Below are 14,944 nucleotides of genomic sequence, written 5' to 3'. Positions count from 1 at the left end.
TCAAAAAAAAAAAAAAAAAAAAAAAACTTTCACCAACAGCTCACTTGACAACTGTTACTAGTGGCAGTATGAAAACAACAGTGTGAAGCTAGGGGCAAAGCTGAAAAACATGGTGTGAATTAAAATAAAGAAAAAAGCCCGTTTCCTTTTTTATTTTTTCTAGTTAATTTGATCTATTATTTACTTTTTGAGGTGCCGAGAAGTTATAGGACCAACAAGAAATGGTACAATTACTTCGTGCCACATCACAAAGTTTGGACCATATAAAGAGGTTCTTCTGAGTTTTTTTTTCTTTTAAACATTAAGGATGCTCAGAATATCATATCAATGAACTATTGTATTGTCTATTACTCTATTTGTCCAAGACAGATTTCAACCTGAGCGTATTTTTGAATAATAGATATAGTCTCTAAATTAAGACAAATAAATTTTGTGTTGTTGAATTTGACTTCCCTCATATGTGATAAATAATATATGTTTAAACCAAGCCGATTTATATACACTATATATTTTTGTTTAGTCCTAATTATTATTATTATATTATATAAATAATAATAATATTAGGGATTATAGGTGGTTGAGGCCAAAGCATAAAAGTGAAACCTTCCTAAATTGAATTAGGAAATCAAATTTCCTTTTATGTTTCCTTCTCCCATATATATACACGTTCGGCAGTGGAGAAGCAGTGCACGTGAGGGCAAAACCATTTTTTCTTTCATCTTTCATTATTTCGTTCGGCAGAAAGAGAAAGGAGGATAGCATCTTCATCAAATAAGGTCAGCTTGTTTGTTCTAGACATTTTTTTGAGTATTCTCGTAATATTTGTATTATTTTCACCTTGTTCGGTGGTTGAATATTTTAAGTACGAGTTGGTATTCCTTTTTAGGCTTGTAGCGAATATGATAAAAGTCTTGGGTTTTTTTGGATGTTTGGTTCGTGTGGTAGCCTAAAACTTTGTACCAAATATTTGTTATAATGGAATATTTTGCTGGTGTTGGTCCGTGGTTTTTCCGTAGGATTTTCCACTTATGTTAATATTGAACTTTCAAAATAAAAATGTATATGTAGTACATTGGACTTTCAAAAAGAGAACATGTAATACATTAAAAATTAATATTTATTATACTAAAAATGAAAATGTATGTACCATGGACCAGTGTCTACTTGGTTAAAAAATAACTTTACGATTTTATATCTATAATTGATACATTATGTACAAAATATCTGTACATAATTTTTTTTATAGCATTCATTATGTACAAAATATCTGTATTGTAATTTGATCCGTTAATGATTCTTTCTCTAGTTTGTATGGGCTTAATTGGGCCTTTCACCAAAAAAAATTGGCCCATATAATTTTTGCGTTAAGTCGGTGACGAGGCAGTTGGAGGTTGGCCCCACCGATCCGTGTAAGGCAAGGAAACCGAACTCACACGGGTAGAAGGAGACCCAATGCTTATAGAACTTGGAGTCAACGTCAACGAATTTTCTTTTTTAAATATTATACTCGTATAATTAAAAACCTAATAATTCCTCTGATCTTACGTTAAACCCAGAACGACAAGGGCTTCGTCACGCTGTTTCCTGTTGCTCCAACAATTTTTGCAGGGAGATCTTTCGCAGATTCAGGTCAGTTTTTGGCTAGCCGATTGGTATGCCCACGCGCTGCAAATTTTCAATTGTGATATTTCAATGTTTTATTATACCTTCAATATCTTCGCTTTTGGGATAATTAAGGTTGTAAGATTCATAATCATTGTGGTGTATTGAAGATTCTTGTCTATTAGCAATGTGGGATACGCATATTCATGGTTTCTTGGTCGTAATTTGAGATTGGATCCGGAATTTTGCTGATTTCTCGGTTGCAGGGTCTTGAAGAAAGGGGCTTTCTTGTCGGGTTTTTAATTTGAATTACTGGGTGAATTGGGATTTTTATGATAGAATACAGACCTTTTTTTTGGAAGATTTTGTTAGGGAATGAAATATAACAAGCCGAGAGTAATTAAAAATCTGTTAACAGGAAGGGTGCATTCAGAGAAGGGTATTCAATATCTGAAAGCGAATTGTTTGTATGGTTTCTTCACAATGTGGCTAAAAATGGTTTCTTTATCTTGCAGAATATTCATCTGTGTTTGCTATCAGAGGGCTTGTCAAAACATCGGAAATTTATTTGCAGCTGAGAACCGAGGGACGTGATGGCAGGACAACTGCCTGGGTATCCTTCTCATCATAAAGCTCAAAGTATTGCATCGAGTAAGTACCTGCAAGAAGACCCTCAAAGTTTGAGGAGATGGTATTTCTCTAGAGAAGAAATTGAAAAGCATTCTCCTTCAAGGAAGGATGGCATTGACTATGAGAAAGAATCAGGTTTACGGAAACTGTACTGCTCATTCTTGCAAGAGCTTGGGATAGAGCTTAAAGTGTAAGTTCTCTTTTCTTTCTTTAACCAGTTGAAAAAACACAAAATCTTCAGGTGCTAAGAGTAGTTTGACTCTTTTGTCATATGGACTTTTACCCTCTTACTCTGTAATGTACTTGTCTAGAATGGGTGAGTGTCTTACGCCTTTTTCTCTTATTCCCTTGTTCCCTCTTGTTCCAGCCAAGTATCCTATAAATTAGGGATTAATCTGCACATGTTGGGCACATACTTCTCATGCTATAAATTATCTTCTATAATTAAATCAGTGTAATATTAAGTTTTGACCTTAATGATATTATTTTCTATTGTTACAGAAAAACAAAACTACATCTGAATTTTCATGAATTTGAAATGTAAAAGTACTACAACACCATATGGAGTATATATAAATCTCTAAGAAAAAAGGAAGAGAAACCAAGAGGGAAGTTTCTTAAGGTAGCTGAATATTTGGGTACATGTTGAGCTTAGCCCTTTAATTGTCTCTAATTATATCCAGTTTGTTCTTTTAAGATCTCACTCATGAGTACTCATCCTTGCACCTGGAATTAATGATACTATATCATTTTTCAGGCCTCAAGTGACAATTGCAACTGCAATGCTATTGTGTCATCAGTTTTATATGCGCCAGTCTCATACAAAGAATCACTGGCAGGTAGTGTCAGCTTAGTGTGCTAAATTTATATACAGCAGTCTGTGTAGAACTTTGAATGTCAATTTTCTTAGCTGTGGTTGATTCAGGATTTTAAATTTTTATCTGCCAAAGAATTTGCTTCCAAAGGGGCATGGGCTGTCTTACAAATGAGATGCTTATGTAGTTATCAAAGTCTTATTATCTCAGAAATTCTGTGATTAGGTTTTAATATCTATATGGGTTCAGTGAAGCTAATTAATATGTTTTAAAATCAATTATGTTAAGAGGCTATCTGTATATCTCATAGTGACATGCCACTATCTCTATTCTCTATGATATTTGTGATGCACTTCTCAGTGTAGTGGTAAACTATGTGCAGATTATTGCTACTGTGTCCATGTTCCTTGCCTGCAAAGCAGAAGAAACTCCACGCTGGCTTGCAGATCTTGTTGTTGTTTCATACAAATTAATATACAAATGGGATCCTTCTGCCCCACAAAGAATCAGAGATAAGGTATGGGTATATCATATATGGCAGCCATAACTGCTGTTATAGCTTTAATTTAGTTGGAGCTTGGAGCCTCTTAACCTGAAAGTGATGCTTCTTTATAGGAAGTTTATGACAAGCAGAAAGAATTAATTTTAGTTGGTGAGCGACTTCTATTGTCGACTGTTGCTTATGAGCTCAATATCGAACATCCTTACAAGCCACTTGTTGCGGCTATAAAGAGGCTGGAAATCTCTCATAAGGAGCTTGCTAAAGTTGCATGGAATTTTGTGAATGATTGGTTAGTACGTTTTCCTTCTGTTTTGAGCATGGTTGTACTTTTATATAGTATCAATATTGTCCTTTGATTGCGAAATTTAGTCCATATTTGCGAAATTTAGTCCATATTTACTAATGGCCTTTTTTTTTTTTTTTTCATCTTTCTTTTTTGGGTGGGTTGATTCTGTAGGCTTCGATCAACACTGTGCTTACAGTACAAGCCCCACTACATTGCTGCTGGTTCTTTGTTCCTTGCTGCAAAATTTTTAAAGGTGAAGCTTCCAACAGAAAAGGGGAAAACCTGGTGGATGCAATTTGATGTCTCACCAAAGCAATTAGAAGGTTTGTCCAATAGACATCCTCCTATTAGTCTTTGCACTTCCATACTGTTGTATCATAGGAATCTACACTTTCAAGTTTCAATGTTTGGGAGGTTGCATCAAGTGTTGCAAACTAGTATCTGGGTGTAATGCTTTGAGTTAAAAAACCAATGACTCTTGATTTTGTGCAAATTTTAGGAGGGGTGCATGCATTAACTTGGTAAATGTTTAAATTTGGGATCTGAGGTCTTACCATGTTTTCAATTTGCATATGGTTTATAAGAGTAGTTGTAATCTTTTTTCCAAATCAATTGTGTTTATTTGTTTTCCCTAGTTTTACTTGGTCAAATTTAATTTGTTATGGTGTCGTTTGCCTATTGCAGTTTCTAATATGTTCTTCTCTGCTAATGCTTTGATGGTCATTTGAATAGCTACGTCTTCCTTAATGTCTTTTTTCATATAGTGTAGTGATGTTTCTTCAAAAATCCGGCATCAGTAGTACCATGCATCTAAAATCTTTAGTCATTATTCATTGATACTTTGGCAAATTGGAGATCCATAGGCTCATTTAACTTGCTATCCTGCAGTAGTTTACAATGCTACATCTCAGGAAGTCAATTGTTATTTTGCTCACTTGAACTTTTTATTCACTCTTTCTTGGACTACTATTCACATAAATTGGTTGAATTGCCTCTGTGCTCACCCCTATTCACATTTTCCAGATGTTGTTCAGCAAATGCTCCATTTTCTGGAGAATAATCACAGTCAAGCAGTACCACCAAAATGCGGTAGATCTTCTGAATCTAGACCTGCAATTGGAAAAGGTGTGTCTAGTAACACAGAGTCGTGTATTTCAAGTGGTTCAGTTATTGCTCCAGCTGCCAGTAGTACAGCAATGGTGGATACAGGTGGGCTCCTAAAAAATGCAATTTCCGAAAATGGCAACGGACATTCAAGCACTGTTGGCGATTCTGTCAAACAGAAATATCAGAAACAAGCAGTACCATTACCATCTGGTAGACCTACTGAATTGAGACGTGCTATTGGGAGAGACGTATCTAGAACCATGGAGTCATGCATTTCGAGTGGTTCAGTTGCTGCTCAGGGTTGCAGCAGTTCAGCAATGGCGGAGACTGGCCAACTTCCAAAAAGCGTGATTTCCAAAAACAGCACTGCACAATCAAGCATCACTATTGGTTCAGCCAAAGAGAATAATCAGAATGGTGGATCTACTCAATCAGAAGCTGCAGTTGGAAAAGCCGTGTCTCATAGCAAAAAGCCATGCATTTCAAGTAGTTCAGTTATTGCTCAGGATTCTAGCTGCACATCAATGGCACAGACTGGAGTGCTTCCTAAAAGTGTGATCTCGAGAAACAGCAGTGTACCGTCAAACGCTGCTGTTGAGTCTATCAACGAGAAGGAGCATTTGGATACTAGTGATTGCGGTAGTGCAAATAGTGTAGTTGAGGATGGTAGCAGTGAGCCTAGAATGGGACAGGCCAAACAAGAACCTTGCAACACTGTTTCCGCTGAAGAGCCCAAGAGGAAGATAGATGTTCATCGTATCAAAGAGACACTTAAGAGGAGAAAATTGGACAAAACTATGCACAAGAAAGTAGAGATGGACGATGAGATAGACAGTGAGGCGTGGATTGAGAGAGAACTTGAAAAACCTTGCAACATCGTTTGTGCTGAAGACCCCAAGAGGAAGATAGACGTTCATCGTATCAAAGAGACACTAAAGAGGAGAAAATTGGACAAAACTACACACAAGAAAGTAGGGATGGACAATGAGATAGACAGCGAGGCATGGATTGAGAGAGAACTTGAAAATCTAGAATAGACCCTGATTTGAAATGTACACGTAAGCACGACAAGAGTAAAGCCCTGGTTTAGAATGTACACGTAAGCAGAACAAGAGTAACGTACAGATTTTGAGTTATGAGGAAATCAATATATAGCTACTTTCTGAAAATGCATTTGTGAAGTTTCCTTGATCAAAGTCTTTGTGATTGCAATAACACTTAAACTTTCTATTATTAATCATGTACATGTGGAGTACAGGGTTAGGGGTCTTCACCATCATCCCCTCTTTGTTAATATTGGGTATATACTGGTGCCTTGGGTTTCTTCCCCTGAATGTTATAGAAAATTTGAACATGTTTCTGGTGATGAAATTTAGTGGAAAAAGTTTTAAAGAATTCCGACATCTAAAGATAGCTTTATGCAACATGTGAAGCTTTGATCAAAACAGCCCCTTTTGCAGAAAATATTTCTGAAACAGGAGTATGGACAGTTGGCCCCATTTGTAATTGTTGTGGCACCACACAGCCCCAACTCCATTGTTAGGTTTTGGAATCCATTCCCATGTGAAGATATCCGTGAATGAGCATATGAATTATGGTTTTCCAAGTTCGGTATAGATTGCAGTGGAATGCACAACATGTCAACATGGGGCAGGAAATGTGTTACAGACCACCAAAGTAAGTTTCATTATGCTGTATGTTTATGTGTGTATGTGCGTATATATATTATATTTTTACTTTACAGTTCATTGTAACCAATTAATTGAATCTGTTTCAATTACCGAACTACTAGCTAATGAACTGTAAAATATTGTAGGAATCCATGGAACTTATGTCTAGTTGCCACAGGAGATGGAAGGCAAACTCCCCAAGAATTCAGGCTTTTAAGAGGCCATTATTGTAGGGCTGTCCATCTTTTACTTGCCACATTCTTCACCTTTCCCATATGGAAAAAATCGTTTTCTCAAATCATTTCTGACTGATTAATTCCTTGTTTATTTAATTCCCATCCCCATCTTTATATGCCACCAATTAAATAGTACCCCTTCCTCCCCACTAAAACATCAGTCAAAATTAAACTGTGTTAATCACCCGAAAGTGAAACTAACGACTTTTTGGGATTGACAACAAGTGAAAGTTCTTCTTATGAATATGAATAAGAAAAGTTGTTTACTTTGATTTCCACTAAACTTGTGAACATGTTTCTCAGGTGCAGGGACAAGACACTGAGTCAAACAAGCTAAGGTTTGTCCTGCTAATGAAAAGAAACCTTTCTTACACTCATGTGATGGTAAAAGCCATATCAGATGGCTGGAAGTGAATGGAAGGCAGAAAGGGTGATCTGAGTGTGATGATAAGATGCGAGCGTGCATATATTCAAGTTGAATGAATCGTATCTTCAAGATATAAGCTGCAGGTAAAAGAATGGCAATGAAGATTAGATTACTGTTGTGATGAGTGGATTTGGAAAGCAAAGATGATGAGAATTGAGAAGAACAGAGAACATCTATGGTCCTAGCTAGTGTTGGATTTCCATTCACTTAAGCATATTATGTAAACATGTATTCTTCCAGACTTCAAATCCTTTGTCTTCTTCTCTGACTCCTTTTTAAAACCTGCAACTTTAGACCTCCTTTTTAAGGGGCTTTGCCAAATTTGTGTTACTTTAAGCTGCATTATACAATCCTTTCATGAAAGCTTGTCTTCCTCTTTTATATATATATATATATAACTTGTTTGGTTTGATTCCTCATAGTTACACCACCATTTATGTGATTATAAAATTCACCTTGCGTCATTTGCACGACTATAAAATTTACCTCACGGAATTTATTGAAAGGGACTTACAACCTGTATATCTCAATAGGTATTAATTGAGACTGACTTCCATATGTGAGCTGTCTATTAACCTTTTTGGTTTGAATCAATCAGTTATAAACAATCTAGAATGATTAACCTTTTGTGATCCTTTGCTGGTTAGGATCACAGGTGAATTTTAGTGTTTTACCCAAAGCTCCTTGTGGTCTTGCTAAATTGCTGGTTAGGGTGCTAAATTGCTGGTTATGGTATAGGGTGGATTTCACCTAGAGCGTGCCTTTGAGTATCAAACCTGAGCATACTTTTAAGTATGTAGTAGTTATCGATTTTCTCGTATGAAAGGAATTAACTGTGACTAAAATCAATTTATATCTTAATAGGTATACAATGGAACCTCATGATTAAACCTCTGATGATGACATGATTAGGCCTAATCACAGTACGACAATAATTAGTTTTGCTTATTGAATATTGAATAGTAAACTTATCTTTACCAAAAAGAAGAAAAAGAAAACATATATTATATGGATATATAGTGCAAATGGTACTAGGGTTTTGACCTGTACAGATATTCATTTGACTGAACATGAATACATAATAGATAGAAATTGTTTTATTAAACGATTGTGACGGACCCTTAAAGCCATCAATGATGGTAAATCTGCCTTTTCGAGGATAATAATGTTTAATGACATGTTTATCTTTAATTATATGTGTTAATTTATTTCAATTTTAATCATTAACTTTTGGAGAATAATTTATTTTTAATTTTTTAGTTATAAATGTAACAAAACTTCATCACACACACCATAAACAAAATTTCATATTTTAGTCTCTTATTTAGTATTGTAACTCTAGACGTTATTTCTAATCTAATTTACACTATCAAAACAAATTAAAATCGAGCATTATTAAAGTAAAAATACTTTTCTAATTAAAATTAAAAGTAGAATAAACTCGATTTTATATTATTAGCACATATATAATAATTAGAAACATTTAGTGCTTAGACAACCAAAGTAGGGACTATGTTTTTATAACTTTATAGCTCTGTGGCAGAAGAGACACACACATAGGAATATGCTCTTCACTTTTGTTAATTATGAGTGTGTGTATATATTTTTTATTTAAATATTAATTCTTTTAGTTACTCATTAAAATATTACACTGTTTTTTTTTTTCATAAGGTTAAATAAATAAATAATATTCCTAATAATTGAAGCCTTTCCCTTCTTTAATCTCTGGCTTTTTTTACTTACTTTCTTTTAAAAAAAAAAAAAAAATTTGGTAGCAAGTCATAACACTTTTTGGTCAGTCATCTTTTTTATTATTATTTTTAATTATTTTTATCTAACCATAAGTTTCCTCACCCAGTCAACTAGCACACCAGCAAGATTAATCCTATTTGTATTAGATAGGATTGAAAAACTAATCTGTTCGTACCGAATAGAATTAGATTTTAAGGTAACTGCAATCTTAGGACTAACCCGAAACATATTACTAAGAAAGAAGAGATTCACATTTACCATCTTATCTACACCTATGCCGTTTCGTCACTCCACCTTTATGAATTCTAATTGACTCCCTTTTTAGATAAAATGAAATTAAAGTGCGATTGCATTTTACTCAATAATTACACACTCGTGGGGACCAAAGTAGGTCTCTTTGATCGATCCTACATTGATTTTCTTATGTTTACTTTTTCATGTTTTAAAGGAATATAAGTACAAACTCATTTCCCTTTGGAGGAGGGGTGTTGACAAACTTTTTTGAAAGTTAGTTGCGTCAACTTCAATTGAATAATTCTTTAATTATTTTTATATCATTTCATTCTTTAATTAAGTTATTATTGGACACCCATTTTTTTCCTAATTATTTTCTAACCATATAATTTTTTTTTTCTAACCTCTATAGGTTGTCAAATCATATATATCTAGTGTAATTTGTTGATACTATGTATAGAACTATTAATACGGAGTAATATTTTTGGCTTATAGGTCACAAGTGGCTAGAAAATCTAGCTTATGTACAGTGACTTACTCATCCAATTTTATTTATTTCTTTTTACGATATCTATTATAGGCTTATAACTCACCACATCAACTAGTGACCTATTAGCAGGTAATATCAGTCGGTAATTTTTTTAAATCCTAAAGTGATATGAAACATGATGAATTCAAGATTTTTGACTATCTCAACAGGTGATTGCCGGATATCAAAACCCTAAAATGATCTAAAATGAGGATAAATTCGAGATTTTTCACAAGTTATGATCCAAAGTCGAGATAATGATGAATAATTTTTGTTGCAGTATGAATTAATTAGTTTGAACAAGTACATGAAGTGTTTGTAATAGGGGACAGAGATGAGTGAATTAGTGTTCCATCTCAGAAATGGAGCATTGAAGAAAAGAAAAATGAAAGGAAGAATTGATGAAGATGAAGGAATCTTGAATGGATTGTTTAATTTATAGTGAAAAAGAAGATGGATTGAGAATTTGCTGGGGAAAACCGACACAGAGAAACAGCTTTTGTGAAATCAATCTTGGAAGATAGTGAAGACTAACAAGTATGGAAAGGTGACTGACCAGCAATATCATGAATTGAAATTAATTAAAGCAAAGAAAAAACATTATTTATCCACTCATGTGCTTGTCTCTCCCAAAATTTAATTTCTTTTTTCCTATTGTATTTACCATTTAAAAAAAAAATCTATGCACACCAGGTAATTCACTCATGTTTAATAGTCCGCAAATTATATTAGACTTGTGACTTTATGATATAATCGATAATCATGTTCCACACACTTGACTAGTCCTTGTAGGGCTCTTCAATTGTTATTTTTATTATGAAAGTTAATTACTCCCTTCATTTCCTTGTTATAAATTTTTTAAAATTTAGTTCCTCAGTTGTTCTATACAATTCCTATTTAGTTTCTTCCTTATGTATATGTATATATAACAATGGTTATCTAATGAAAATAAGGGGCTCTGAGCATTTTTTGCATCTTTTGAAATTTGTTTTTTTTTTTCTTTATATGATTCTGAATTAAGATTAATATAAGGATACATAAAAATTACAATAGTTAATTAGTATCAAGAATGAGATACTAATAACTCACAGTCTCACACCATTGAATCTAATAATAGGATGGGGGGCCGGGGGAGGGGGGGGGGGGGGGTGCTGAAAGGGTGAAAAGCAAAAAGGAGAGGCTAAAAGAAAAGCAAAGGCAAGCTTGCCCATACTCTGATCTCACATTATATATATATATATATATATATATATATATATATATATATATATATATATATAATAACAATAATAATAATCTCTATATATAGAAATATAATAATAATAATAATAATAATAATAAAAATAATAATAATAATAATAATAACAATTAAAAAAAAAAAAAGAAGAGACGAGGGGGAGCCGGGGCTCCCCTTTTAACTTCAGATCCCACATCGGCACAATATAAAACAGGGGCATTGAGGCTCCTCTATAAAAGGGCCTCAATGCCCCTTGCTTTTGTTTTCAATACCCATCCAATGTCCCACATCGGATGGGTATTGAAGGGAAGCCTCAAGGCTTCCAGAATTACCAAAAAACAATTTTTTTTTTTATAAAGAGGGGCGTTTTGGGGAAAGGTGGCCTTTCCCCAAAATGCCAAACCCCTAGAGCAGCGTTTGGGGTTTCAGCGGTTTGGAGCCAATCCGCTGCTCCAAACCGCTGATAACCAAACATTACGATCAAATTCGCCAAAAAATGGAGGATCCGCTGTTAACCAAACATGGCCATATACAATAAGTACAAAGAAACAAAATCATCACACCATAGATTGCAAAAAGTCTTTCAGATCAAAGGGTTCAAACCCACTCTATCTTCAATTATTCTTTACTTACTCTTTATTTGGCCCCTCTTACTTTTAATCCTCATGTTATTATATCCAAGTAAATGATAAATGTCTTGCATAAAAGGAATACAATAAAAAAGAAGCCTTCATTTAAAAATTTCTTTGAATTCAAATAATTCTTCTACCAATAATCCAACACTTCTGTTAGGTGGAAGCCAAATCCAACAATCTAGCTACTATTAAAATATGATATACAAGTATAAGAAAATTTTAATATGATATACAAGTATAAGAAAATAAAGTTGCACATACATTTGTTATTAATTATAACTTCTGAAATAATGGCAATCATTTGATCTAACAATTGGTGTCTTATAGGTTGTTGGACGAAAGGTTGGAGGGCCAAGTCTAGCATCTCGCCATTGAAACGTGGCATTGACTGCTACACAAGTATAAAGATATAAAGTTATGCATTTGATACTGGTTATAACTTTTGACGTATGATAAGTGTTTGATCTGACATGCAATTGCTATCAGAACATGTCATGGATGCTGGAAGGGATTGTTGAGCAGATGCTCGAAATTACTATGCAAATAAAAAGAAATAAAATTGTGCATCAATTACTAACTATAAATTTTAACACAATAATAATTGTTTGGTCCTAACACATATACTACAAGGAAAGTCCAAGTGTTTGATCCCAACACAGGTACTATAAAGAATATCCCTTAATTACCCCTCACAACATACCTATATGTATATGTAGAATTTTCATATACATACATACATATATATTGGTAGGATCTTTTTATTAAAAAAGAGATTAGAAATGGACACTTCTTGATTGTAGAGTTTATATACCGTACGACATATAAACTTAAAGTTTGAAACTTAATTGAATTGGATACGAAATGTTTTATATATTTGGAGAAATTTAAGTTTTGAGGATAACAACATCTGCATCTTCCTTGTCTGTTTTTAAAATATATACGAAAGGGCAATGGCGGCATTATGGGCAAAGCTAAGGTGTCATGCCTTCTTTACAGTTGTGATATATATATCTTTGTTATACTCACACTTGTTTTAATTTTCTACGTGGATTTATCTTGTCCTTAGCTTCTTTTAATATATCCTCAACCAATTATATATGAATGCATTTTTGTCAAGAACCACCCTACCTTAGTTAATTAATCCCAAACTAATAAGCTTGTTGTTACCTGAAAGTGCACTCTAGATAAAGTTGCCTTGTAACTCTAGCTGATAAAGATTACAATAAGGTAAATCAGTCTAAGTTACATATAGCTGACTGACTCAAACTGAGGAGGACAATAGACAGCTCCCACAGAAAGTTAAACTTTAAACTTAAAATCTCGTGATTACCAAACTAACTGTTTGACCTGTGATTGCCAAGTAAACTAACAAAAAATTGTAAAGTGTCTGGATTAGTCCTTTAGACCTAAAATGATCCAGAGTGAAAGCTATTCAGAGTGAAAGTCGTATGTCCTAAAAAATAGCTATATGTTGCATGTCCTAACATGTGATAATAACTAGTTTGGAGGTAAAGTTATTACAAATTTTTATTCGAGTCAATCATCATGTAAACAAATTAATTGTGTACCCTAAAAATAAATAAATAATAATTAAAAAAGTTTTTTTTTTTCCATTGTGAAACAAGAAAGATAAAGAGGCCCAAGGGAGGGCATGCATGGAGCTAATAGGGGCCAGAAATAATGGAAGGAGATAGAAGTACAGTTTGATCCAAAACAGGAAAAGAACTTAAGTAAAATATATAGAGAGATATATATATGAAACCCTAGGGATTGTATGAATGATGTCATGTAAAGGTCAAATTGACATCATCATTAATTTCATTTTATTTTTGGGTAATTAATCCAGATCCACAAAACACAAGAGCTGTGTCGTTTTGTAGCGTGGACTGTCATGAGATTATTCTTCCTAAGAAGAAGTACAGTACACATTTTACAAATATATATAAATATATATAATAAGCAATTATGGGTATTTCATTGGTCCCCCCATCATGTTTTTTACTGCTTTTATTCCTTGTATCTTCACTCATTCTTTCTCCACAAACGTTGTCATTACAAACTAATCAGCATCAAGTTAACTTCCGATAAATAATTTTAGTCAAAATGGTCAAGATAAGCTGACGAGGCCAGTATCATAACTTTTAAGATGATAAGATGATGACCGGTTCATTAACATCTAATGAATTTTAGTTAAAACGGTTACAAACAAGTCAAACAATATCATAAGTTATAAGGTAATAAGATGATGGTTAATATTCAATAAATTGTAGTACTTGAAATGGTTAGAGGCAAGTGGCCGACCAATATCATAAGTTATTACAAACTAACCATCAAGTAAATATCCGATATGATAAATTTTAGTTGAAATGGTTACCAACAAACTGGCCAGGCCAGTATCATATCGTAAGTTATAAGGTGATAGTTAACAACATTAACATCCAATAAATTTTAGTCGAAATGGTTATATATATAAGTCAGCTAGTATCATAAGTTATATAGTAGTACGTGACAAATATCTTGAATGATTTTGATGATTGTTTCGAAAAATGAGTAATGAAACCTATATGTATAAATTTATATTAAGGATCCATCTTGAAAGTAGTAGACTGTAATTAAGTAATTGATTACTTTGAATCAGTGTTGTTTGGCTGATGATTTGATAAAAGGAACTTTTTACAAACTTGGCCACCTTTAAGCACCCCTTTAAGTTATTCAATTCTAGGGTGAAAAGTTACTGCAAGCTAGCTAGTATATACATTATATGAATGGGTCCCAAACACACCTTTAAATTTATAATTTTCTTGAAATCAAATAATGTATGTGTGTTACTTAATTAGCTCCATACATACATTACCCATTATTGCCTTTTTAAAAAAAAATAAAAAAAATAAAAAACAAAAACTAATAATGATGAAAAGGGCAGTCATATATATATATATATGGATGAGAGATAGGAGGATTTAATGTTGATGATTAAAATGGACCACAAAACAAGCTAGGTAAGATAAGATGCATATATACATAGATAGACCCCTCCCTTAGCTAGGGATGTGTTTGTGTTGTATTTAGCATAAAGATAGCAGGCAAAAATACAACAATTTACCTTAAAAAAGACTTGTCGTCCCCAACATACATGTGGTGGCTATCATTTGTGTTTTCAGACTTTTTTGTTCAAAGCCTTGGGATCGAAGGCAGGTGCAGACACAGCAGTGAAATCATGGCGTAGGAGAACTATAATCATCCCCCTGTAATTGCAGCCCCCCCCCCCCCCCCCCCCCCCCC

The 14,944-nt window shown here is 33.6% G+C and overlaps 1 protein-coding gene across 4 annotated transcripts; it reads left to right on the top strand.

Annotated features, from left to right (window-relative positions):
• Positions 1–1,496: 1,496 nt before the first annotated feature.
• Positions 1,497–7,638, top strand: LOC116027945 (cyclin-T1-3-like). Of its 4 annotated transcripts, none has more exons than XM_031269738.1 (9): positions 1,497–1,629; positions 2,118–2,422; positions 2,990–3,071; positions 3,430–3,564; positions 3,663–3,838; positions 4,007–4,158; positions 4,859–6,619; positions 6,759–6,841; positions 7,152–7,638. In XM_031269738.1, exons 2-7 carry the CDS (start codon positions 2,196–2,198, stop codon positions 5,977–5,979), a joined length of 1,893 nt encoding a protein of 630 aa, XP_031125598.1. In that variant the 5' UTR covers positions 1,497–1,629; positions 2,118–2,195; the 3' UTR covers positions 5,980–6,619; positions 6,759–6,841; positions 7,152–7,638. The 4 variants fall into 4 exon arrangements, with proteins under 4 accessions (XP_031125598.1, XP_031125605.1, XP_031125622.1 ...); XM_031269753.1 differs by lacking the exon at positions 1,497–1,629 and adding an exon at positions 2,734–2,854 and having other exon boundaries at positions 2,292–2,422; XM_031269745.1 differs by lacking the exon at positions 6,759–6,841.
• Positions 7,639–14,944: the final 7,306 nt, after the last annotated feature.

Source organism: Ipomoea triloba, chromosome 1 (assembly GCF_003576645.1).
Source record: "Ipomoea triloba cultivar NCNSP0323 chromosome 1, ASM357664v1".
Lineage (NCBI taxonomy): Eukaryota > Viridiplantae > Streptophyta > Magnoliopsida > Solanales > Convolvulaceae > Ipomoea > Ipomoea triloba.
The sequence above is the reverse complement of the archived record's forward strand: the minus strand, read 5'-3'. Positions and strand labels throughout refer to the sequence as shown.